Source organism: Microcaecilia unicolor, chromosome 2 (genome assembly GCF_901765095.1).
Source record: "Microcaecilia unicolor chromosome 2, aMicUni1.1, whole genome shotgun sequence".
Classification (NCBI taxonomy): Eukaryota; Metazoa; Chordata; class Amphibia; order Gymnophiona; family Siphonopidae; genus Microcaecilia; species Microcaecilia unicolor.
This window is the reverse complement of record NC_044032.1, coordinates 316779433-316807364: the sequence shown is the minus strand read 5'-3', so window position 1 is coordinate 316807364 and position 27932 is coordinate 316779433. Positions and strand designations below refer to the sequence as shown.

The 27932-nt window shown below is 44.2% G+C and overlaps 1 protein-coding gene across 4 annotated transcripts in view; it reads left to right on the top strand.

The window, feature by feature from the left end:
• SLC44A1 (solute carrier family 44 member 1) overlaps nucleotides 1-27932 on the top strand; it is an 851962-nt gene that overhangs the window by 713756 nt on the left and 110274 nt on the right. For all 4 annotated transcript variants that reach the window (XR_003941047.1, XR_003941046.1, XM_030194328.1 and 1 more), the window contains exons 11-12: nucleotides 23737-23893; nucleotides 24043-24126. Coding sequence is in view for 2 of the 4 variants with exons in the window: in XM_030194328.1 (XP_030050188.1) it covers nucleotides 23737-23893; nucleotides 24043-24126 (241 nt within the window). In the remaining 2 variants the exon portion in view is untranslated. The remainder of the gene's footprint in view (nucleotides 1-23736; nucleotides 23894-24042; nucleotides 24127-27932) is intronic.

Here is a 27932-nt window from a genome sequence, read left to right as displayed (position 1 = left end):
TTCTTCTTGATCTTTCCGCTGCTTTTGACACTGTCGATCACAGCATACTTCTCGATACCCTGTCCTCACTTGGATTCCAGGGCTCTGTCCTTTCCTGGTTCTCTTCCTACCTCTCCCTCCGCACCTTTAGTGTTCACTCTGGTGGATCCTCTTCTACTTCTATCCCTCTGCCTGTCGGCGTACCTCAGGGTTCTGTTCTTGGTCCCCTCCTCTTTTCTATCTACACTTCTTCCCTTGGTTCATTAATCTCATCCCATGGCTTTTCCTACCATCTCTATGCTGATGACTCCCAAATCTACCTTTCTACCCCTGATATCTCACCTTGCATCCAAACCAAAGTTTCAGCGTGCTTGTCTGACATTGCTGCCTGGATGTCTCAACGCCACCTGAAATTAAATATGACCAAAACCGAGCTTCTCATTTTCCCCCCCCCAAACCCACCTCCCCGCTCCCCTCGTTTTCTATTTTTGTTGATGGCTCTCTCATTCTCCCTGTCTCCTCAGCTCGAAACCTTGGGGTCATCTTTGACTCTTCTCTCTCCTTCTCTGCTCATATCCAGCAGACCGCCAAGACCTGTCGTTTCTTTCTTTACAACATCCGTAAAATCTGCCCCTTTCTTTCCGAGCACTCTACCAAAACCCTCATCCACACCCTTGTCACCTCTCGTTTAGACTACTGCAATCTGCTTCTTGCTGGCCTCCCACTTAGTCACCTCTCCCCTCTCCAGTCGGTTCAAAACTCTGCTGCCCGTCTCATCTTCCGCTAGGGTCGCTTTACTCATATACTCCTCTCCTCAAAACCCTTCACTGGCTCCCTATCCGTTTTCGCATCCTGTTCAAACTTCTTCTACTAACCTATAAATGTATTCACTCTGCTGCTCCCCAGTATCTCTCCACACTCGTCCTTCCCTACACCCCTTCCCGTGCACTCCGCTCCATGGATAAATCCTTCTTATCTGTTCCCTTCTCCACTACTGCCAACTCCAGACTTCGCGCCTTCTGTCTCGCTGCACCCTACGCCTGGAATAAACTTCCTGAGCCCCTACGTCTTGCCCCATCCTTGGCCACCTTTAAATCTAGACTGAAAGCCCACCTCTTTAACATTGCTTTTGACTCGTAACCACTTGTAACCACTCGCCTCCACCTACCCTCCTCTCTTCCTTCCCATTCACATTAATTGCAAGGTTCCGCGTTAGGAGTTACGGATCAAGAAAGGGATCTGGGTGTCGTCGTCGATGATACGCTGAAACCTTCTGCTCAGTGTGCTGCTGCGGCTAGGAAAGCGAATAGAATGTTGGGTGTTATTAGGAAGGGTATGGAGTCCAGGTGTGCGGATGTTATAATGCCGTTGTATCGCTCCATGGTGCGACCGCACCTGGAGTATTGTGTTCAGTACTGGTCTCCGTATCTCAAAAAAGATATAGTAGAATTGGAAAAGGTACAGCGAAGGGCGACGAAAATGATAGTGGGGATGGGACGACTTTCCTATGAAGAGAGGCTGAGAAGGCTAGGGCTTTTCAGCTTGGAGAAGAGACGGCTGAGGGGAGATATGATAGAAGTGTATAAAATAATGAGTGGAATGGATCGGGTGGATGTGAAGCGACTGTTCACGCTATCCAAAAATACTAGGACTAGAGGGCATGAGTTGAAGCTACAGTGTGGTAAATTTAAAACGAATCGGAGAAAATTTTTCTTCACCCAACGTGTAATTAGACTCTGGAATTCATTACCGGAGAACGTGGTACGGGCGGTTAGCTTGACGGAGTTTAAAAAGGGGTTAGATAGATTCCTAAAGGACAAGTCCATAGACCGCTATTAAATGGACTTGGAAAAATTCCGCATTTTTAGGTATAACTTGTCTGGAATGTTTTTACGTTTGGGGAGCGTGCCAGGTGCCCTTGACCTGGATTGGCCACTGTCGGTGACAGGATGCTGGGCTAGATGGACCTTTGGTCTTTCCCAGTATGGCACTACTTATGTACTTATGTACTTATGTAATTGATTTGATTACTTTATTTATTTTTTGTCTATTAGATTGTAAGCTCTTTGAGCAGGGACTGTCTTTCTTCTATGCTTGTGCAGCGCTGCGTATGCCTTGTAGCGCTATAGAAATGCTAAATAGTAGTAGTAGTAGTAGTAAAGTTTGTGGGGAGAACAAATCTACATAGTGGATAAAGTTGAATCTTCGGGAAATGCGATAAGAATACGTTCTGAAAAAGATGGACATTTCAAAGTAGTGCATAAAAATCATTTAAAAGTTTTGACAATTCCTGAGATTCATGATTTAGAAGAGGAGTGTGTGCCTGAAGAAAAAGAAAGTGTTACAGACATGTTTGATGAAACCTGGTATTTGTTGACAGATGAAATTTGTCCATCAGTATCTCAGTCAGAAAATCTAACTGCGGAATGGAGTGACATAGAAGACCGGGAAGATCCCGTGGGTGAAGTGAACTATGACCATTTTCTATTTTCGCCATGAAAATTTAACAGAGAAAACAGAATTCCTTCTAAGTTTCTAAGAGAAAATTACTACTTGTCTTAAATGTAAAATTTTCCTGAAAATCAGGAAAGATGGAAATGTGTTGATAACATATTAGAAGGAGAAGCTGATATTAATGACTGTTATAGAGAAATTGCAATATACTGTTAATATAAGAGTAACAGTTGAGTAATGAGAAAGGAATGTGTGTAGTGATATCACTGAGGTTCTGAACAGGCATTGTTTTTTTTATGGGTGCTTCTAACTGTACTGTTATATTGAACCATTGCCATGGATATTTAAATGGGCCTTGGAAAGAGATTTATGTTTGATGTTGATGCAGGAATTACCACTATTGTTAGCAGAATCTGTGGTACTTCAGGAGTCAAACACCACACACCAGAATGAGAGAGAAGTCTTCTTTATTTGCCAGCAAACAAAGTAGGACATCAGCGCTAGACCTCTCCTTTTCTTCAGCTCTCTGTGTCTTGTGTCTCTGTGTCTTAGCTCTTTCTCTCGTCTCTCTCTGTGTCTTGGCTCTCCTGTCTCGGCTCCTTCTCTTCTCTAACGTAAGCTGCTCCTGTTCTCATTTATATATGGTCCTAAACCCCTCTAGCCCCCCTTTCTCACCAGATGGTAAAGAATAGATTGATTACCCTGTCTTGAACTAATTATCTCTACACATTTACTCAAAATATCAGTTACATAGGTTTCAGATATTTCCTAAACTGACCTACGACCTGGGGCCTCTCAAACTAGACAATGTGGCACCTATCTCCTGCATTTTATTATTATTCACATAATGCTAACTGGGTTCATTAAGGGGCTAATCTTGCTTAATGGCACACAGACATGGTTTGTTATTACTTTCAGAAGACCAGTCCTACACTTAGCTATAATCCATCAAGGAAAAGAATTGACTTTTCCTGACCTCTTTCACCTTTAGCTTCATAGGACTGTGGATAATTCAAACCAGATGATGACCTCTTAAACTGTAGACAAATCTCACTTGAAAAGTCAGACAAAGATGTAACACTGAATTGAAAAGATATCTTACATAGAGAAATAGAACTTATTAATTAAACAGAATAAAACATATTTTAAAATAAGCAGAAATCAGAATTCCTTATAAGACAGAATCTAAATTATCAAGAAATTATTTAAATCTAACCTATCTCCTTCTCTCTCTAAACAGCATTCAGCCTAATCTTTTAAAACTGCCTGCTTGCTGATCCCCTCGAGACTGTCCAGTAAGCCTTGCTAGAATGGCATCCAGATGTGGTAAATAATACCTATGAACTAGTCTTAACAATCCATCACTCAAAAAGGGACAAAGAAAGTTTTATTTCTCACTGACCTTTCTAACCTCTAGTCTAGCAAAAGCTAGACATTTGAGTAATTAAAACCAGATGGCATTCTACCACTTTACAGGACTGAACCAAAATTAAACAGAATTAACAAATTAATATGATTTCTCTGTCCAGGCTGCCTCAATGTTAAGGTGAAATGTCGGGACGACATTTAAAGTATGAACTCCCCCTCAAATCACAAGTCAGAAACCTTGGAATACAGTTAGATTCAACACTTAAACTGATTCCCCAAATCCAAGCAACCTTCAAGAGCTGCTTCTACTATTTGTGACAGCTACGCTGCCTCTCTCCTTACATTTTGGTAGCAGAAGATGGAGTTTTTCTCCTTCTGTGATTAGGATCTGCCCTCTCTAACTAACATTAATTACCTTTGGGCACAGAACTGTACTTTTATTTCAAGCAGTTCTTTCTTTCACTTTTGCCATTACTCTGGGAGAAGTGCCAAATTTAGCTTGGTTATCACTTCAGCCCTGGATCTTCAGAGCACAGCTGCAGTTCACGTGGAGTGGCATAATCGAACGGAAACGCCTATCTCCATGGGCGTTTATCTCCGAGAATGGGTCCGTGAAGGGGCAGGCCGAACCGTATTTTCGAAAAAATTGATGTTTTTGAGCTGGTCGGTTTTTTTTTGTTTTTTTTTAGCGATAATGGAAATTAAAAACGTCCTAATCCGAGCCATTTGGTCGTGGGAGGGGCCACGATTCGTAGTACACTCGCCCCCATGACATGCCAGGACACCAACTGGGCACCCTAGAGGTCAGTGCGGTGGACTTCAGACAACGCTCTCACATGCATAGCTCCCTTACCACGGGTGCTGAGCCCCCAGCCCCCCTTCCCCAAAACCCACTACCCACAAATGTACAACACTACCATAGCTCTTAGGGGTGAAGGGGGCACCTACATGTGGGTACAGTGGGTTTTGCAGGCCTCCCATTTACCAGCACAAGTGTTACAGGTAGGGGGGGATGGACCTGGGTCCACCTGGCTGAAGTGCACTGCGGTACCCACTAAAAGTGTTCCAGGGACCTGCATACATGCAGGCCTCTAGGACTGGTTGCTGCTGTATAACACTGGCACACCGAAAACGTCCTTTATTGGAATAACTGCGTTTACTCACAGTTAACTGCAGAGGTTGTGCCCCACTGGCAACGAGTCTCCCTGGTACTGAGATTAGCAGTAGGTCAGAGCTGGCAGAATGCTGTACAATGCCCTCTTTCAGCCACATTCAAGGTAAGAACTAAGTTCTCTTATGTAGCTAACACAGGAAAGGGAACTAAAACTGGCTTACAAAAATGGCCACTACCGCATGGACTACAACAGGAAACACAACAGGGCACACTCTGACCCAGTAGGCAGGGGGAAAAGCACCATGGGAGAAGAGCCTACCAACTACCAACATCGTGAGACTGTAACACAAGCTAATGAAATCACAGAGCCCAATACCCTACACCCACCACAATGCAATGCTGATGTGACCCTGTAGTGCACCCGAGAGCCACATCTGACCCAGGGAAAGGCTGTGAGAGGATCGAACACATTCTGCTGTCATGGAGGTGGGTATGGCATTTGAGGCTGGCATAGAGGCTGGAAAAAAGTTTTTAAAGTGGGTTTTTTTAGTGGGAGGGGGTTTGTGACCACTGGGGGAGTCCGGGGAGGTGATCCCCGATTCCCTTCAGTGGTCATCTGGTCAGTTGGGGCACTTTTTTGGGACCTGTTCGTGAAAATAAGGGTCCAAAAAAAGTGACCCAAAATCGCGGTAAAAATGCCTTTTTTTTCGATTATCAGCTAAAGACGCCCATCCCTCCTCAGCCGATAACCACGCCCCAGTTCCACCTTCACCACGCCTCCGACACGCCCCCGTCAACTTTACCCGTTTCCGTGACGGATTGCAGTTGGAAACGCCCAAAATTGGCTTTCGATTATACCGATTTGGGCGTCCATGGGAAAAAGACGCCCATCTCCCGATTTGGGTCGCAATATAGGCGTTTTTCTCTTTCGATTATAAGCTGGATACTGCGTTAGAGAGAAAAAAAACAAAAGTCATTTTACGTCCCTTGTCATATTAGTTCAGGGAACTTACTGTCCTTGTACAGAGCAGTGGGTTTCTTTTCGGGTCCAGTTATCCTTGTGAATACCAACAAGTGGTTTTTTGGGTTTGCCCTCATTCAGGTACTATAATTTTAGCTGACAATTACTTTTTTTTTTTTTTTTTTTAGAGGTTTTGCAGTGATCAACCTGCAAGGGTTTTTTTTATTGTTGTTGTCCAGTGTAAAGATTCACTGAGGGGTTGTCCGGTTTTAATTTTAACCGAGTGTTCTTTGTCCGGTCTAAAAGAGTGACCGAGTGTTTTGGCGGTGTAGAGATTCGCCAAGGGTTTGGTCCATTCTAGAGTCGACTGAGGGTATTTCCAGTTAAGAGTTAACTGAGAGTTTGTCCGGTCTAGAACCGAGGGTCCTGTTCAAGGAGAACCGCAGTTTTTTTGTAATGCAGGTAACCTTTAGCGACCTTGTCTTAAGTGTCTTGTGATGTATCCTGAGAGAACTCTCAGTCCCTGGACGCACGGATTGATGGGCCAGGTTTAGACCGCGGGGTTTGCTAATTACCTTGATTATTACAAACACATATTGAGATTTTTTGTTTGTGTGCACATTGCAATTTTCTTTTTCTTTTTGTCCGGTTCAGCTAAAATTGTACCTTTATGAAATTGTCGTAGGCAACCCTTTCTCTTTACTTAGACCCATTCACAGGTTTCCTTCCCTTTTGTGAAGTATCCCTGAATAAAGTTCAGCACATAATTCTACCACACCATTTGTACCACCCTTTTTGCCATCTACTTTTCTGACCATGGCCACGCCCCTACAGAATGTGCTAACGTTCTTTCCTTTTGATAAACACCTTAATGCGATGGATGAATTCATCTTTATTGGGGTAGAAGAGGGTAATTCCAAATCTCTACACACTTCCCAAAACCCTGCACATCCTTCTGTGGATGCAGCCGCACCTACAGCTCCGTCTCCACATGAGTCGGGGTTCTCCAACGAACCTTTATCCTGTAGCGTTATGGTGGGTTATTCATCATTGCCACTACACCTCCTGAACCTCACAAATCCACTCCCCACTCCTCCTTCACATCCAATCACTCCTGACAGATCTACAGAAGTTTCAGGGCCTGCTACCCCTGCAAACCTTCAACCAGTATCCCTGCTCGGTACCCCCACTACTGCTTTCCCTTCAACTGCTCTCCCTTCTAGCTCTGAACCAGGATCCCTGCTCCAGACTTGCCCTTCAAAGCCAAAATCTGTAACCCTTAATCAGCCCTCTAAATCAGTGAAACCACCATTACTCCCCACCCCTTCCGGTAATGCTTATCAGGCTCACAGAATATTGCAGCAACCAGAAGTGGCTAGCCAAAATCAGCACCCAAATATTACATGTTTTCGTTGTCATTGCTTAGGTCATTATGCTGATGCCTGCTGTAGTAATTTGCAGTCTTTTCATAAGCATGCCCAGCGTAATAATCCCCCTGTCCAGCAATCGTTCCCCTTGTGGAACCCGGAACGACGCCGTTCTCACTAACTAGGCGTGGACCGTACCTAAGCAGATTATTTGGACCCTGTAATAACTTTGCTCTAATGGCTTGGGTATAATGCTTAAGCTATTGGATTAAAGATTAGAAGTTATTCTGAGTATGTTTAGTTAATTCTTACTTCTGCTGTTAGTTTTTTTTCTTTAGTAGTTTCTTCTGACCTAATTCTAAATAGTGGTTACGTCCTACACTGTCTTGTATTATTATATATCCATGTATGTTTTTGTTTTAACATCTTATACTACATGCCTTGGTCTCATGACGTAGGAATAAAATGGTCCCAATTCATCGGGCTTTCAATTAAAGTTTATGTACTTTTGTGCAACGCCTGAATCCCCTAAATCAAAACAGTTTAATGCATTTGTTTTACCTAAACCCAGTGGCGTACCTAGGGTAGTTGACACCCGGGGCCGGTCATTTTTTAACACCCCCCCCCCCCCCAAATCCAGTACTAGGCATACCGAGAATACAAAACATCAGGACCTATAGAGCGATTCTACCATACCATAAGCAGTAATTTCTACGAGTCACACAAGGAAAAGGAAAGCATCTTAAACACTACAGTGAGCACTAGAACATCAATTCACCTATTGTAAAACGAAACCAGACAGAATAATACAGATCCTGCACAGTCAATGCCAACTGAAAGCCATGTCTTTTTCACAAACACAGATATACCCTAATCCACTATAGAATAAGTAGTAATATTTAAACTTTCTATTTAGACAATAATTAAACAACTCCCAAGATGCCAGACTCTGCATACAATGCAACACCACAGAAACAGAAAACGTCCCCTAGTACTGTGCAAAATATAAAGACAGCAGATGTAAATTTGAAAAAACTAACAAATACCAATCACCACTTTACAAATTAACAAATAGAAATAAAACAAATAATATCATTTTATTGGACTAATACATTTAGCTTTCAGAGACCAAAATCTCCTTCCTCAGGTCAATACAGTATAGTGCTGTTACATTATCCTATCCTGACCTGAGGAAGGGGGTTTTGTTCTCTGAAAGTTAAGTCAAAATGTATTAAAATTAGTCCAATAAAAAGATGACCTTATTTACATGTTCTACTTATAAACATTTATTAACACAGCTACAATACTATATCCTAAAGCAAAATAATTAAAATATATATTTACAGTTTGTTGTCTCTGGTTTCTGCTTTCCTCATCTTCTTTTCACTGTCTTCCTTCCATCCAGCATGTCTTCGCTCACTCTCTGCCATCCAGTGTCTGCCCTATCTAATGTCCCTTCCATCCAGTGTCTGCCCTCTCTCTCTGCCCCTTCCATCCACTGTCTGCCCTCTCTCTTCCTTCCATCCACATCTGCCCTCTATCTCTGCCCCTTCCATCCACCATTTACCCCTGTCTGCCTCTTTCTCTCTCCCCCTTCAATCCGTCTGCCCTCCCTCTCCCATCCATCCAAGGTCTGCCCTCCCTCACACTCCCCACTTCCATCCAGGGTCTGTCCCCTCTCTCTCTGCCCCCTCTTTTCAGCCCCCTTATGCCACCTGCCCCTAGTTCCAGCCCCAGCCCATATCTCCCACCTGCCCCCCTTTTCAGCCCCACTATCCCACCAGTCCCCAGCCCTTTTCTCCCATCAGTCCCGAGCTTCAGCCCCAGCCAGTTCTCCCTGTTCCCTTTAAAACCCCCAGTTTCAGCCCCTGCCCCGTTTCAGCCCCCAGTTCCAGTACTAGCCCCCTTATCCCAAATACCCTCCTTTTCAGCCCCCAGTTCCAGCCCCCTTCATCCACCACATGCCTTGCATCCCCCCTTTTCAGCCCCAGACCCATTCTCCCACCTGCCCCAGGCATGGACCCATTTTCCCTCCTGCCCCCTTGTCAGACCCACAGACCCCTTCTCCCATCTGAGCACTCCCCTCCCCAATCCCCTTCTCCCCTATGACCACCCCCACCCTCCCCAATCCCCTTCTTCCCTCTGAGCACCCTCACCCTCCCCAATCCCCTTCTCCCCTATGAGCACCCCCACCCTCTCCAATCCCCTTCTCCCCTATGAGCACCAATCCCCTTCTCCCCTATGAGCACCAATCCCCTTCTCCCCTATGAGCACCCCCACCCTCCCCAATCCCCTTCTCCCCTATGACCACCCTCCCCAATCCCCTTCTCCCCTATGAGCACCCCACCCTCTCCAATCCCCTTCTCCCCTATGAGCACCCTCCCCAATCCCCTTCTCCCCTACGGTATGAGCACCCCCACCCTCTCCAATCCCCTTCTCCTCTCTGAGCACCCTCCCCAATCCCCTTCTCCCCTATGAGCACCCCACCCTCTCCAATCCCCTTCTCCCCTCTGAGCACCCTCCCCAATCCCCTTCTCCCCTATGAGCACCCCCACCCTCCCCAATCCCCTTCTCCCCTATGACCACCCTCCCCAATCCCCTTCTCCCCTATGAGCACCCCCACCCTCTCCAATCCCCTTCTCCCCTATGAGCACCCTACCCAATCCCCTTTTCCCCTACGGTATGAGCACCCCACCCTCTCCAATCCCCTTCTCCCCTCTGAGCACCCTCCCCAATCCCCTTCTCCCCTATGAGCACCCCCACCCTCCCCAATCCCCTTCTCCCCTATGACCACCCTCCCCAATCCTCTTCTTCCCTCTGAGCCCCCCCTAAAGCCACCATCCTGCTTTTTTTTTTTTTTAAATCCGTGCAGCGATGCAGGCAGCGCCTCGCGTCTGCCCTGCATGAACTGAAAAGAGGAAATCGCTTTGCTGATGTCGGGCCTTCCCTCGCTTGTTGTCCCGCCCTCTTTTGAGGTAACGTCCTATTTCCTCGAGGGCGGGACAACAAGCGAGGGAAGGCCCGACGTCAGCAAAGCGATTTCCTCTTTTCAGTTCATGCAGGGCAGACGCGAGGCGCTGCCTGCATCGGCGATCGCTGCACAGTGCACGAATTTAAAAAAAAAAAAAAAAAAGCTGTCGGCTCTCGCGGAGCACCCCCCACCCGCTGACACCCGGGGCGGACCGCCCCCCCCGCCCCCCCCCTTGGTACGCCACTGCCTAAACCTTTCATTGAATTGTACAGTCCTTTCACAGTGCAGCTGAACTGTTAGACAGGGAGCAGGTGTCCTTGCTCCGTAGCTAACAGCGAGCTTCAAGGTTGTTGGCAAGTTGCCTAGATTCAGAGAAGCTCTATCCCTGCTTATCTGTTTCCTTTAGTTTCATTTTTGTTAGCCTGCTCTAAACTTATAACTTTATTTTTCCTTGTCACCACATTTATTAATGTTTGCTTTGAAATGCAACTTTTAATTAAACTGTGATGTCATTCTTTTACTTGTCTATATCATGTTTGCTTTCTGTCTGGCTTAACATCTCTTGTCTGTAGCACGGCACTGAACGGATCTGCCCTATGCTGCAGCTCGAGATAAATCCCTCCCACATTTCTTTTCTTGTTTAACTTTGAACATATTTCTGAGTAGTTTTAACATCTTGTCGCAGTAAATTATTTACTTTTTAAAAGTGTCTGATTTATTGTAAGGACAAATACTCACTGTTCACTGCTTTATATCCTAATCAGCTGTATTTTCTTCTCTCGGAGAAGTAAAAGATTTCTTTTCTCTTCTTTTTCATCTCTGACGTCACTGTATGGGTGTGTGTAAAGATTTATGAACTGTTTTTCTTCTAGCAACTCCAGATTCGTCAGCCGCTTTTACAGCCTTCGCAAATATTCTATATCACGATGGTGATCCAAAGAATGGAGGACTATGTAAAATGCACTATAATCTTGTTTACTTATTCTGACACTTTTATTGTGCATTTCAGTATTTTCTTTCTCTGTCTTATTGGGCAATTGTATTCTCTTTAGCCACATAAAGAGGACACTTGTTCCAGTAAGATGATTATATACTTTTCAACTTTTTTTTATTTTCTGAATCTAAAAACTGTCCTTCTTCTTTTTAGCCACCATGGGGGCTACCATGATACAAATTTCCAGTATAGTTTTGATTAAGTTGCGGAGGAAGGTAAATGGATGTGCGAATCCCATTCATGTTAGGATAATTATAAAGGATATACAGGGATGTTATTTCCATATGAAGGTTTCAGAAATGTTTGCACAGTAAAATAGTCTAGCTGTTCATGTATCATTGGATGTGCTTTCTATAAGTGCATATAAGTAGACATTCGCATGACAGACCCTTAAGAAAGAATATCGCAAGTTGAGTGGGTGCAGAGAAAAGTCGTAGAAGGTGAAGAGGAATGTTGAAAAGTTTGAATGTGGTAATGTATCTGCTATCCTCTGTGCTCTATTTATGTGAGGCCTTCTATTCTACCTAAAGCTTTTTCAGTTATAATGCTGTTTGTTTGTTTACACAACAAATAATGTTATGCCCATACCATATCTATATCTTTTTTCTATTTCTCTGTATATGCTCTCAAACAGATCACATTTATTTACACACAACAATAGTTGAAGTCTCTACACAAACTGCTTATTTCTTTTTCATAATAATAAGTACCCTTTCCTGGATTAGGTATTTCACAAGAATGGGTATCCCATAGAATTTACCCAATACTGAATTTCCCTAATTCTCTAAATTTTTCTGTTCATAATGCTTTTCTGTTTCTCAGGCAGTATATAAGAATCACTGGCAACATATTTGATTAAAACAAGAGAAAAGTTCCTCTAATGTCAGGCCTATACTGATTTTACAGATATGCAGATACCTGTGAAAAATAAAAGGTACCTGCTTGTCTGTGTGGATGCTTTCTAATCAAATTTAAAACAAAATAATAATAATGAATAGAAGCTTATCCTTGCATCAGAGAAAGTGCCATGACCATGCCTTTCTCTCTGTCAAGAGATTATTCCCATATTTGGTATTCCCTGCAGAATTACTATAGACAATGGTTTTAGTTTTTGATGAGTTCCTCAAGTCCTTTATTCCTGCATTGGGTATTTCACACCACACTGCTTGTATTTACAAACCTACTAGCAGTGCCCTAATTGAGCACTACAATGGACTTTTAAAAACTAAATTGAGACAACTTATATTAAATGGAATTAGAAATTGGCTTGATGCTCTACCACTGGCCTTGTTAGCTCTTCAAGCCCACCCCATCAGTTAAAAAAAAAACTGTCTCATTTTTAGATCTGTCCAGGCCACAATATGCGCCTTCTTAAAGCTAATCCTAATAACCACCTGCCTGACCAATATTCTGTATATTAGGATGTGTTATCCAATATCATTACTTTTTCTGTCTTCGATTTTCACAGGAAATCTGTCAGAAGAGGGGAGGGTAATGATAGCCCTTCCCCTGCCACCGGTCATCCAAAAGCTCTCAAAGTTGGAGATTTGGTTCACCGGAAGTACTACATCCCTATTTACATAGGACCCTTCCAAATTAGTCAAGTTGCAAGACCACACTTCCTGGGTCCACCTAAAAGATATCCTCATCTACAAGGCTCCTGATTCAGTCCCTTTCAAGCCATCCCCACCAGTTCAGCAGTTACCACTGGTTCTGCAGCCTCCGCCACCACTTCAAGTTGATGGACTAAAAGAACATTTTCCAAGATTCCTCACTCCCATGACCAAGCATCTGACAACTACAGACATTACCTTACAGGAGGAAAACACCTTACCTGAACGGAACATTGCCCATCAAAGCGAGCCCACTACTGCACTTGCCATCTTTCCAGTGGAACCGTGTGACAAGTCCAACTTTCTGCTCTGAAACTCAGAGCACCCCACAAGAGGACACTTTACTCTGTACTCCAAAAACTGTGTTGGGACTTGTTGTACCTATATTATTTGTGACTAATCTACTATACATTTGAAAAGACTCACATGTTTTTTCAGTATACTAAGAGGCTCATTTTCAAAGCACTTAGCCTCCCAAAGTTCCATAGAAACCTATGGAACTTAGCCTCCCAAAGTGCTTTGAAAATATGCCTCATAGTAATAATCACAAGATTCTACCCCAGGTATCCCAACAGTTAATTCTATTATTCCTGGTATAACACCTGCCCGGCTATCAAATGGCTGAGGCTCACTTTAATGAGCCTCTGAACGGTACCTGTCCCACTCACCCCCTAGATTGGGATCCTGGAATGGATGATGATCCTGACTGGGGCCCTTTAACTAGATTTGATATCCTGTGTTACCCTTTATTTGATACATGGGCTACTGAATTTAGTTGGTCTGAGTATGATGACTTTGAAATTTTCCAGGGATGTGGACAAGTTAGAGTTCGACAGACCACACATCCAATAATCAGACCCTCCACCAGAGAACCTGTATCTTTTTGGTATGTCACCTATAACATTGTCCAAAGTGGGTGGCATCCTTGGTTCTTATATATTGACATTTATAAACTTTACTCGGCATACGGTTTAACAGGTGCCGTACCTCTATTATCACTATAAATGCTATAGGAGTGTCGAGGGGTACTTGATTAATTTAAAACCAGAAATCATTGTTATACTGACACTCCCAGTGATAATGACACTGATGATTCTGTTGTAAAGGCATTACAAGACCTTTTTGCCTTAACCAACAAAATTAGTTACTAAATCAGGTGTTGATACTGTTGCATTATTCCATACTAGTAAAAAAGGTCCGTTTCTGACACATGAAACGGGCGCTAGCAAGGTTGTCCTTGGAGTGTGTATGTTTGGGAGAGTGTATGTGAGAGTGAGAGAGAAAGTGAAAGTGCGAGTGTGTGTGTAAGAGAGAGTGTGGGTGTGAGTATATGTGTGAGAATGAGAGTGTGTGCAAGTGCGTATGTGAGACACAGTGTGATTGTGAGTGTGTTTCACACAGATTCAGTGTGTGCGTGAGAGAGAGTGTGTGTGATACTCAGATGCTCTGTGAGACTGAGTGTATGAAACCAAGCGAGTGTGTGAGTGATTGTGTGACACAGAGAGTGAATGTGATACACTGTTAGACATAGAGTGTGTGAGAGACAGAGACAGAAAGACATTGTCTGTGTGATAGAGAGTGTGTGAGAGAGTGTGTGTGTGACAGAGATACCACCCTCCCTCTCTCTCTCTGGTGTCAGGCTCCCCCTTCTATCTTTCTGGTGTTTGAGATTCCCGCCACTGCACCCAAGCAATTGGTTAGCGAGATTGGGGGGGTGGGGGGGTTCAGGAAGCACTGCCAGATGAGATAGTGTGTGTGTGTGTGTGTGTGTGTATGGGGTTTCAGGAAGCACTACCAGTTGAGAGAGAGTGTGTGTATGTTTGGGGGGGGGGGGTGTTGGAGTGTCAGCTTTGAAGAAGAGGGGTTTGGGGGGAGTGGTTTCAGGAAGCGCTGCCAGATGAGTGAGTGATTGTGTGTGTGGGGGTGGGCGGTTTATCAAGCACTGTCAGTTGAATGTGTGTGTGTTTGTGGCGTGGGTTCAGGAAGCACTTGCAGAAGAGAGTGAGTGCGTGTGTGGGGGGGGGGGGGGAGGTGGAGGGTTGAGGTAGCAGGGCCAAATGATAGTGAGTGAGTAGGTGTGTGTTGGGGGGTGATGGTTTAGGGACGGCTGCCAGATTTGTAAGTGAGTGTGTGGGTGGGTGGGGCAGGGGTTTCATGAAGCACTGCCAGATGAGAGAGAGAGTGAGTGTGTGTGTACGGGTTTTTAGGTTGGGCTGCCAGATGTGAGAGAGTGGTTTGGGGGTGTGTGTGTTTGGGGTTTCAGCAGGGAAGAAGAGGGGTTTTGGGGGGGGAGGTATGGAAGCACTGGCAGTTGAGTGAGTGAGTGTGTGTGGGTGGGTGGGTTTATTGTGCGTTTCCACATGAGAGAGTGTGTGTGGTGGGGTTCAGGAAGCGCTGCCAGGTGAGAGAGTGAGCGTGTGTGTGTATGTGTTGGAGGGGGGGTTCAGGAAGTGTTGCAAAATGAGAGTATAAGTGTGTATGTTGGGGGCAGGGGTTTCAGGAAGCGCTGGCAGATGAGAGAATGAGTGTGTGTGTGTGTTGGGGGGGTTGTCAGATGAGTGTGAGTGTGTGTGGTGGGGGAGGGATTCCAGGAAGCGCTGCCAGATGAGTGTGTGTGTTTTGGGGGTGTGTGGGCGTTGAGGAAGTGTTGCCAAGTGAGAGTGAGGAAGTGTTGCCAAGTGAGAGTGAGTAAGTGTGGGGGGGGGGGCAGGAACGGCTGCTAGATGAGTGAGTGTGTGTGTTTTGGGGGGGGGGGCAGGGTTTTCATGAAGCGCTTGCAGATGAGCGAGTGTGTGTGTGGTGGTGGGGGGTTTGCCAGATGAGTGAGTGAGTGTTGGGTGAGGGGCAGGGATTTCATGAAGCGCTGCCAGATGATAGAGTGAGTGTGTGTTGTGGGGGGTGCGTTGAGGAACTGTGGCCAATTGATAGTGAGTGGGGGGGGGGGGTTTCGGTGGTGGGTTCTGGATCCGCTGCCAGATGAGTGATTGATTGTGTGTGGGGGGTGGGGGCTGGGGTTTCATGGAGCGGTGCCAGTTGTGAGAGTGTGTGTGTGTTTTTTATTTCATTTTGGGGGGTGGGGTTTGTAGATCGAAGGAAGCGGAGGCTGCTTTCAGGGGTGTTGTGTGCCGTCTACGCTTCCTGCGCGTGATGCACCGGCCGCCGCCACGCGTTGCCCCCCCCTCCCGCCGCCATCCCACCCTACCATGTCGTAGTTTTGCTGGCGGGGTACCCAAAATCCCGCCAGCATAAGTCCTTTGTTGTATGCTGTCACTGTGCTGAGTACCGCTTGATCTTGAGCATTGCTAGGCTGTACAGGGCGGGGTTATGTGCGTCTGACGTCGTGCACGTGCAGACGTCAGACGCACAGAAGCCCTGCCTGCAGAGGCTATTAATGCTGAATATGTCGCCGGAGTCTGAAGACTTGATGTGTTCTTGCGGGGTTTCGGTTTCCCCGGCGGCAAAGCTACACGTCAGTGGGTGGGTAGGGGTGGGGGTGGGTGTTGCTTTATGTTGATTGTGTTGCGAGGCTTTTATTTCCTGGATTTTCTTGGTTGACTTGGGGGGGGGCGGCACGGGTGTGGGTGTTGCACCTGCAGCTTCTGTATGGCCGGTTTTTTTTGCGTTTTTTTCGTGGGTGGCTTTGTGGGGGGGGGGGGGTGCGGTGGGTGGTTGTTGCACATCCTGGGGGTGGAGTAGGGAAACACGCAGAGCGTGTTTCCCTACTGCTCTCCCCGCTTGGTTGTGTTTTTGTTTGACTTCTACTATTTTAGTTCACTACGCTCCCTGAACGTTCTTTTTGTAAAGGTTCTGAACTCTCAGCAGAACGTTAAAGGGTTCGTTTGTCGTCATTACATTTGACGTGAGGGCGGGGCTCAGTCATAGTGGGATGGCTTCACCACCATGAAGTTACGAACCCTTGTGCTGTGAGTTCAGAACATTTGTCCTCAGAACGTTCAGGGTGCGTTTTATTATAGTAGACTAGTAAAAAAGGCCCGTTTCTGACACAAATGAAACGGACGCTAGCAAGGTTTTCCTCGGATTGTGTATGTTTGAGAGAGTGTATGTGTGAGTGACTGTGTGTGAGAGAGAGTGAATATGCGAGTGTGTCTGTGAGAGAGACTGTGTGTGTGTGAGAATGAGTGTGTGCGTGAGAATGAGAGTGTGTGCAAGTGCGTATGTGAGACACAGTGTGAGAAAGTGTGTTTCACACAGATACAGTGTGTGCGAGAGAGTGTGTGTAAGACACTCTGTGAGACTGAGTGTATGAGACCAAGAGAGTGTGTGAGTGACTGTGTGACACAGAGAGTGAATGTGATACAGTGTGAGACATAGAGTGTGTGAGAGTGAGAGAGAAAAAGACATTGACTGTGAGAGAGAGAGTGTGTGTGTGACAGAGATAACTCTCCCCTCCTCTCTGGTGTCAGGCCCCCCCTCCCTCTCTCGTTTCAGGCCCCCCTTCTCTCTCTGGTGTCTGAGTGTTACTGTACAGGACACTGAGCTCTGGCTGTGCTTCAATGAACTGACCAATCCTATGTAATAGAATGCACCTCCAACATTCTGAAGCCGAGAAACCTCATGTGGTTGGTCACTTCTGCTTGTGACGAACCCGGAAGTACGTGATGTCAATTCAGGAGATGTGGGTTTCACCACCATGCATTTAGAACATTGGGAGTTGTGGAGGCTTCATAGAATGTTGGAGGTGCGTTTTATATAGAGAGATGTTCGCGGGTTTGTCTTAAGCCTCCTTGTTACTACTCTCAGTACAAGACACACTACATTTCCACCATAAAAGTCTGTGTAGGACCACTGCTACTTATTTTACTCTTATTGCCTGTAACGCAAGTATACCTCTTTTATTAAGGAAGATACTTATTCTGCTTATGCTGTTTAACTGCTTCTTATGCTTCTTTTTAGTTTGTTACATTTTGCCAATTTGTACAGACAGGTTTAGATTGTTTCATCACTTGGAACTCAAATAGTAACTAAGCAGACTGTTTTCTACTGTTGATGATTTCTTAATCATCAAGAGAAAGTGAAGCTGATCAATTCATTTCTTTAACACATATTTGCTTGATTTTCTGTACAAAGGAAAAAGAAGATTATGTTCCTATGTATTTTCCAAAAACACTATAACTCAACAGTGCCTTCATATATGATCTAGATCTATTACACCCAGAAGTAAGATAATGGCAAAACTATTATCTTGCTCATAATTGCAAAACTATTATCTTGCCCATAATTATAAGACTACTGCAGGTTAAGCAGCAGGCCCTTCATATATAATGTAGGCCTATGACACCCATAGCTTAGCCTTTGTAATACTTGTAATTATCATGCTCTTTGCAGTAGTTATTCATTATTTGGCCAATATTAATCTTTTTAAATGCTAAAATGAAATATTTCTGCCCGCTTAACACCAGTTTTAGCTATATTTACACATTCAAAGTTTGACTAATGATAAACTTTTATTGAAAATTTTCTTTCCCCCGCCTCCCAACATCAGCTTTGTAATCATGATATATTAGTTAATTGCAATCATATGCGTTTGACCTTATTGATTCCATTGTATGACCCATAGACTTAATTGACTTCACATGTTTCCAAGTCTCGCTCCGCCCTAGAGGGGTAGGTCTAGGATAGTTAGGCCCCTTGGGTTGGTTATGATAAAATGGGAAACCTAATGCTGCCTTTCATCCAGCATATAATTATGTATCCACATACTGACTCTTGCTATGGCCTTGTCTCACTATGACAGAGCACCCCTGTCACCTCAACCCTATGCATCCCCCCAAGGACTCTAAAGCCCTCTGGAAAGGACGGCCACACCCACTAGTAGTCATGTGTGCCGACCCCTCCCTGGGGTGGGGGGTTCGGCAAGAGGAGAATGAAGAGTTATGCTAGCCCTTGCTCTCAGTAAAATACAGGCCAATAGCTCATAATAAGAGCTAGGCTTCTTAAAATCAAAATAATCTCTGCTACAAAAGAGAGCTAGCTTGTAGAAATCAGAGATCACCTTTGACACAGTTACATTTCACTGTAGCAAGTGCTGAACTGGTAAGGGAGGGGGCATTTGCTCTTGTCTACAATCCTAGAACTGGCACCTACAAGACGTCATGAGCAAGAGTTGCTATGGTTGTGTAGAGATAGTACTGGGTCAGCTGCACCCCGGGTGAGAACATCCAAAGGAGGGGGGGCTAGGGGAGAGTTTGGGGAACATGCAAAGTCATCTAATAAGATGTGCTGTGAGCATATCTTGTTTATACTTAGAGCTGGATAGTATGTGAAGTCATTTTGATCAACTGATAAGGTCCAAGAACCCTGGTGACAAAGCTGTGGTCCATTGAAATGAATAGGGTGAAAATAATATAAAAATGGGAGTCAGAAGGGTATTAGATCAGAAGACTCCAGAAGGTCAGAGAGAGAGAGGACGTGTCGTGGACTGCTGTTCAAACCATACGAATACCTGTTTTGCCTGTACTGCTCTTGGTAAGATTATAATAAATTATCTTCTTATATCCCAGCGAGTCCTACTGATTATGGAGTTCATTAATTCCTGGGCTGTGTAAGAGCAGTCTTGGGGAGTATGAGGTCAGAGTAATTGATGGGAACACGCAAATTATTTACTAGAGAGAGCCCCTGGCTTCCGCTGCCCAAACGGGAGAGGCAGATCTAATTATTTACAGAAGGTAAATCTTATCCCAGTTGTACATGCCATGATAACAACAAGACTGGATTACTGCAATGCTTTATACAATGGTCTCACTACAAAGGGCCTGCACCAGCTCCAGTTGATTCAGAATACAGCAGCAAGACTCATAGAAGGTTGTTGAAAGGATCTGGGCTAGATGTAACATCGTCTGCAAACTACCGTCCAGTGGCAAGCAATACCCATTTTTACTAAAGTATTAGAAACCTACATAAGTAAACAACTCTCTTTATATCTGGAAAAAATTTCTATATTACACTGGTCACAATTTGGCTTCAGATCATCACATAGTATTACTGCTAGTTCTAACTACATCTGTGAAACCACAGGCGACCAAGTAATTCTCCAGTTTGATATATCGGAGGCGTTTGATGAGGTTGACCACTGTGAAGAAGGTGATAAGGGAACAAAGAGGGGGGGTACCGGCGGAGGAGAAGATAAGGCCCAGAGGAGGGGACAACCCAGATTCTCAGCTCAGGGAGTTCCACATGTCAGGAGAAGGCATAGATCATGTTCTTCAGAGGGCTAGAGGCTGGGTAAAAACTATGATTCCCAGCAGCCCTTGAGGAGGTCTTACAACAGAATCAAGGACTTACTATCCCAGCAGCCCCCAGCGCAGACCAAGGGAAAGGCAGGTAAAGGTGAAACCCAAGATACGGTAAGGAGACCGGGAATGAAGGGGGATCCTCTAAGCAGAACTGATCAGGGGAAGGAGGATCAGCTGGAGAATGGGTGGGGCGAGGAGCCCATGGAATGGAAGGGGGAAGAAAAGGAGGAGGAAGTGAGGCAAGAGGAGTTGATGGAGATTGCAGCTCTGGCAAGATCCAAAGGTAAAAGGTTTAGATAGCAGGTAACCACTTGGTGCAGGGTCTTGGTAAACAAGGGAAGGCAGTGGCTATCATGGAGGAGCCAGGAAGTGACGGGATCAAGTGGGAGGAAGCCAGGAGATAGAGCTGGCCAGAAAAGGGAGGGGACCCCTGGAAGCTAACTGCCTCTGAACTGCGGGTGGGATTTCTAAACTGCTTGTTTGAACTGCCTGTTTGGAAGTGCTTCTTTTCTTTGAACTGCTTGTTTATTTTTGTGGAACGTTTCTTTAAACTGCTTGTTTATTTTTGTGGAACATTTTTTGCTTTTGGAATTACTTATTTTGAATTGCATCATTGTGACTGCTAAGATTCATGTCCTGTTGGTTTATGAACTGCATTTTTTGAAGCTGTGGAGAGTCCTGAACTGCTTTGCTTTTGGAACTGCATTATTAAAAACTACTTTTTCTAAACTGTTTGTTTTGGGGATTGCATTCTTGAAACCGCTGGGATTATTTCCCTGGCGGATATTTTGGGAGCTGTGCTGGAATAGTACTGCTGACGTACGTCCGGTCGGAGAGTACACCTGGAGGATTACAGGGAGTTGTACCTCAGTGGAATATCATATATAAAACTTGGGCCGGAGACCAGAGTTTTCCTGAGAGGAGCGGAGGGATCCTTCACACCACACATTGCTACTCGAACGCTTGGACCAGATAGGAATAACGGGGACTGTGATCAAATGGTTCAGTGAATTCCTTTCAAATCTAAGCTATTCTGTCAAGCAAAACAACAAACTTTCCAACTGCTGGTCTCGCAGGGATCTCCCATCTCACCTATCCTGTTCAATCTCTTTATGTTATCTCTTGCCTCAACACACCTGTGTCTTAATGAACTACTCTTAACAGTGACAGCATCAGACAAAGATACAACACAGTCTGTAGCGAATGGCATGACTGCTGTTAGCACCTGGGTTCTGACCAATAAACTGAAATTGCGCAAAAAAAACAAGGTCTTTTGGTTCCAAAATCAGGGAGTTGAGGTCCCATCATCAATATCTTTGACCTGGCACTACAGCCCTTCTGTTACTCGGTGGAGCATCGCCCAGGTAGGGAATTGGGAAATATGGATGCCTTATCACAGATGGAGGAACCCAGCCTGGAGGAAAGGGGCCAAGGAAGGGGCGAGCGCTTAAGGAGGGGGTATGTGAAGAAGGGGATAAGGGAACAGAGAGGGGGGGCTACCGGCAGAGGAGAAGATAAGGCCCAGAGGAGGGGACAACCCAGATTATTAGCTCAGGGAGTTCCACATGTCAGCAGAAGGCATAGATCATTTTCTCCAGAGGGCTGGAGGCAGGGTAAAAACTACGATTCCCAGCAGCCCTTGAGGAGGTCTTACAACAGAATCAAGGACTTCCTATCTCAGTTGAGTCTGAAACCAGGGGGTCTTGCTTGATTCTTCTCTCACCTTCTCTTCCTATATTAACCAGCTATGGAAGAAAGCACGTTCAGAATGAGACAGCTACATCTAGTTAGATCATTCTTCGACCAAAAAAAGCCTTCGCACTACTAGTGCAAATTAGATTACTGTAACGTTCTATTTCTTGGTATTAAGTGTAAATATCAGAAAAAACTGCAAATCATACAGAATACAGCTGCTAGACTAATATACAGGTTGAATTGATATACTAGTGTTTCAACTTATCTTAAGTAGAGGAGTGTGGTAGCCGTGTTAGTCCACTCTTAAGGTTATCAATAGAAATCAAACAAAATAAAACATGGAAAAGAAAATAAGATGATACCTTTTTTATTGGACATAACTTAATACATTTCTTGATTAGCTTTCGAAGGTTGCCCTTCTTCGTCAGATCGGAAATAAGCAAATGTGCTAGCTGACAGTGTATATAAGTGAAAACATTCAAGCATTACTATGACAGTCTGACAGGGTGGGAGGATGGGGGTGGGTAGGAGGTATGCATGGGGACATCAAAGCATATCATTGATACCTCAGAGACAGCAAACCCTCCTATGTTGCCCATAAACCTAAAGACTTTAATCATGAACGTCCTTGTTCCAGTGTGGGTGTACAGGACATTTCAAAGCAGATTGCCCAGATAATCATAAGCCTGCACTAAAGAGCATTTCAGTTCCTATACCAAAGCTGGCAGCTTTCATGGGTGGCTCCAGTCCCATGAAGGAAGCCCACGCAGTTGCTGCAGCACAAAAATTACTGGTTGTTCACAAGCAAGGAAGTAGATGGGTTTCCACAACACTACAGCACCTCAGTAACTGTGTGAATCAAACCCAGGTGGCTGAGCTTGTGGATATTGGTTCTAGCATGACATTGTTACGACATTTGCTTGAATGTTTTCACTTATATACACTGTCAGCTAGCACATTTGCTTATTTCCGATCTGACAAAGAAGGGCAACCTTCAAAAGCTAATCAAGAAATGTATTAAGTTATGTCCAATAAAAAAGGTATCATCTTATTTTCTTTTCCATGTTTTATTTTGTTTGATTTCTATTGATAAACTTATCTTAACAAACTACACTGGCATCCCATAGCAGAAAGACTATGATTCAAAACTGCAGTGGCGTTCCTAGGCTGGCTGACACCCGGGGCGGATCGCCGATGCGCCCCCCCCCCCAGGTGCAGCGTGACCCCCCCTCCCCCCTGGGTGCATTTTTACCTACTGGGGGGGGGGGGGGTGCCGTGCGCCTGTCGGCTCCGAGTCCGCTCGTTCCCTGCTGCTCCCTCAGCCCCGGAACAGGAAGTAACCAGTTCCACGCAGAGGGAGCAGCAGGGAGGGAACGAGCAGACTCGGCCAACAGGTGCGCGGCACCCCCCCCCCCAGCGACGTGCACCCGGGGCGGACCACCCCCCCCCCCCTTGGAACGCCACTGCAAAACTGCTTGTTTAGTTTTTCAAACCTTGCAGGGTTTCACCTCTGAACTGCTGACTAAGACCACTTCAGTACGTTTGGTCCAGACTAACAGACTGAAAGAACAACTGATGCTAGCATCACTGTTTCAAAAGACAATATGAAATCAGAAGATTTTCAGCTCTCTATTCCTTGTACTTGGAGTTAAAATATGAACTCTCTACCTATTGCCATTAGAACAGAAAACAGCTACCTTAGCTTCAGGAAGAGGCTAAAAACCTTTCTCTTCCCAAAGACAGTAGTCTCAATTGTTCTCATACCTCTCACTAACATTATTTGCTTTTGCCTCTCCTAGAATGTAAACCGCACTGAACCCTGGAAAGGGAATATTAGTGGTAATTGATTTGATTGTCTAGCAGTGCCACTTGTGGGTTAGATGTCCCTAGTAGCATACATAAAAGAGCGATGTCACCACAAGAATGTGTTTTTAAAATTATTTTTGCCCTTTGAAAATTTTCCACAGTGATAAGAGGCAGCTGCCATTCACACCTATCCTGGCATCAATAAATCGGCTTCTTCGTTACCATTTGGGAACTGTGGCAAAGGGAGCATTCATCATAACCTTGGTGAAGATACCACGCATGATTCTCATGTACATTCACAGCCAGCTGAAAGGAAAAGTAAGGGGGACATACTTCTTGAAGTTCTGTCACCATTAGTAATAGACAGAATGGGAATGTTTATGATGATTTACTACTGCAGAGAAATTTGTTGGGCTTATTTTGCATTCAGCCTGTTTCTTATTGTACTTCCATATGTTATTCTCTAGGAAGGTGCCTGCACACGCTGCATGCTGAAAGCCTGTATCTGCTGCCTGTGGTGTCTGGAAAAGTGCCTGACTTATTTAAATCAAGTAAGACCTGAATAAATGTTAGTGGATTCTTTCCTAATACTTCATAAAAGGCCACTGTAAATTTCTCCTGATCCTCTCTGTTGTTGAAAAGCCTGGGTATTAATTTTTTTTGTAAAAGGAAATCGCTCATTGTTGTGAGGATGAGCATCTTTTGGTACATGACATACGTGCCAACTTATTTTATGAGGTAGTAGGCACATGACCTCCTGCTATGACTTAGTTATGGAGGGAGGAAGACTTTGAGAAAATATGTGAACGTACTTCCTTATAAAAAATAAGAAATCATAATCTGCAATAATCTACCAGTAGAGGGTAGTGGTAGGTGAAGTTCAAGCCGTAGGTAAAAGAAATGAAGTGGTCTGGGTGTTGCACTAGTTATGGAAAGCTGTATGTTCAGTCAACTTGAACAGTACAAGAACAAGGTGGGGGTACAGTGGTGGTACAGTTGTGACAAGTGCTCAATGGGCAAAAACAGCAGTAAGACTTTAATAAATAAAAGTAGGGTAGGCAGCCATGGTCCTCAAGGGCCCAATCCAGTTGAGTGTTCAAGATTTCCATAATGAATATGCATGAGATTTGTACGTATACTGCTTCCATTGTATGCAAATAGATCTCATGTATATTCATTGTGGAAATCTTGAAAACTCCACTGGGTTGTGGCCCTCAAGGACTGTGGTTGCCGATTCTTAGTTATGATTGATACAGACTAACTTGATAGATGAGTGATACCCTTCTGGCTATCAGGTTGGTATGCCTGATAGCTAGGAGATATCCTTAACAGTGTTGGGGTGGGGAGAGGAGTAAGGAGGGGCAATGGTCACAGATAGAATAGATTGCATGGCAACTGGATAGACTGACTGAACAAAAATGATTATTTTCTGCTGACATCTGGTTTGTTGGTATGCATGTCTTTTAAATTTCTTGGCTAATGACAGTTGTGCATATGAAGAAGCAAAAAGCTTTGTGCTTTATTTACTCTTTTTTTTTTTTTTTTTGTTACATTTGTACCCTGCGCTTTCCCACTCATGGCAGGCTCAATGCAGCTTACATGGGGCAATGGAGGGTTAAGTGACTTGCCCAGAGTCACAAGGAGCTGCCTGTGCCTGAAGTGGGACTCGAACTCAGTTCCTCAGGACCAAAGTCCACCACCCTAACCACTAGGCCACTCTCCACTCCTTTGTTTCCCCTAGAGAAAATCCATTTAATAGGTCCTCAGAAGAGTTTTAAATTTAAAAAAAAAATCAACTTTGAAGGTATGGGTTTTATATAAAATTAGCACATAACTCCCATACCCTTTTGCATCATTCCTGAGATCTTGGTGCACTTAACCTAGTTGCTCCTTCAGAGCAATGCAATATTTATCTCAATAGCATGTTTCTTCTGATTTAACTTGTGTGGTATGCATTTCTGGTACAAAGTTTTGCTGTAACAGCTTTAAATTAGACCAGCATTAATAGGCAAAACTGAAGGCTTCTTGGCTGTTGCTTAACTGATATAACAAAGAAAAATAAACCAGTTTTTACATAAAGCAGCCTGCTGCACTCACCCTGCCGTGCTTGGAAGGCATGGTAGGTTAGATTTATAATAACTAATGGAGAGTGTGCAGCTGTAAAATAGAGTACAGGTTATCCTCAGAAAGAGAAAATAAATTATAAATAATTTCCTCTGTTTTTTGGGACTTGGTGCAGCCTAAGAGAATGTTTTCAATTTCCTGCTGGCTGAGCAGCTCCCTGTGAAGCCAGTTCAAATGCCCAAATGCTCTTTCATGCAACAGTTGCCATTGTAACCAGGTGAGAAATTTGGAGAGCAAACAACTTTAAAAAATTGTATCCGTCTTTTTCCAAGTCACTTGGTACTTGTACAGGGAAATAGGACAACCATACAGTGCACCATTATTTTCTTCCTTAAATCATCATATTCTTGATTATTCTTTATCAAGCCCAAAACATAACATAGGGTAATCTGTTTAGAAAAATGGGATAGAAGGAATATCTTCAACAAAGAAAAATGTATCAGAAAATGAATGATATAAAAACAAAATTTAAAGGGTTGTATATGTGTTTACATGCCAAGTGGTACTTAGATTGGCAACTAAGGCCAATGCTGGGCTGGCTTGTATGGTCTGAGTCCTTCATGTAGCAATCCAGTTTAGGATGGGCTGTAGAGATCTTCGATGGAAACTCCAGTAATTTGGAACATGAGGACAGTGCCAGGCAGACTCTTAATGGTCTGTGTCTCGCAAATGACAAGACGGATTCGGATCGAGGCAAATCAATTGCTTAACTATACCAAATTGACAATCAAATTGGGCATGATTTTGGCTGCTTTTGTGGAAATTTTTATAAAGACATGCAGGCACCTTTGTGTCTTTGCAAAATAATCCTAAATATAGACACCTACTTGGCCTCTGGACCTAGGTGACCTGCCATAAGGTTCCAAACAACCTTCTGACCCTTAAATAATGGATATTTTGCTGAATATAAATTTATTTATTTATTGCATTTGTATCCCACATTTTCCCACCTATTTGCAGGCTCAATGTGGCTTGCAATACATCATGGGTAACATAGTAACATAGTAGATGACAGCAGAAAAAGACCTGCATGGTCCATCCAGTCTGCCCAAGACAAACTCATATGTGTATACCTTACCTTGAATTTGTACCTGTCCTTTTCAGGGCACAGACCATATAAGTCTGCCCAGCAGTATTTCCCGCCTCCCAACCACCAGTCCCGCCTCCCATCACCGGCTCTGGTACAGACCGTATAAGTCTGCCCTCCCCTATCTTCGCCTCCCAACCACCACCCCCTCTTCCCCCCACCTGCTCCGCCACCCAATTTCAGCTAAGCTTCTGAGGATCCATTCCTTCTGCACAGGATTCCTCTATGCATATCCCACGCATGTTTGAACTCCGTTACCGTTTTCATCTCCACCACCTCCCGCGGTGTTGTTACTATGTTACTCAGAACCTTACTGTACCATAAATATTACACTGAGCAGACCTTAATACACCAATATACTACCCATACGGAAAATGCAGACCATCAACAATATGAAACAAGGGATCATAATATCACAATTCTCATGTAGAGCCACAAAACACCCTTTTAGGGTGGATAGTGTTCACAATGAGCTCCTTTTATTAATGACCAGATAGAGATAAGAGTTTTCAAATTTCAATTTTGGCACAGTATAAGTCATCACAAACAAAATATAGGAAAACCAAAAGCATTAGGGGCTTATAGCCCATTTAGTTATGTTTAAACTGAAGAGATCTGCATGAAACAAAATATTAATTTTTTTATTTTGACTTTAAACCCTTCAGAGTCAGCACCTACCTCTCCTGAAATCCAACGTGTGCTGCGTGCCACAATTTCCTCAAATTATTACGGTCTGGGAAGGAAGTGGGAACACCTCAGACAGCCACTCTTAACCAGTGCTTTTTTTGTAGAAAAAAAGGTGCTGGTATTATGGGCGGGGTCATCACATATGGCTCCACCCCTATGATAGCCACACCCACATTAGCCACACCCCTTATACCAGCTATGGCGCATATAAACATACATCATTGAAAATATTATACTAGTATAGGAGAAAAAAATAACGCAATTTTTTTCATTAGAAATAATTTCTGTAAGCTGTTACAGCTCCAGTATACCCAGTGCAAAGTAAGACAGCAGATGTAAGTTCTCAAATTGGACATATTTCAAACACTAAAATGAAAATAAAAAGATTTTTTTCTACCTTTATCTGGTGACTGTTTTTCTTTCCATATTGGTCCCAGTCTCTGATTCTGCTGCTCTCTA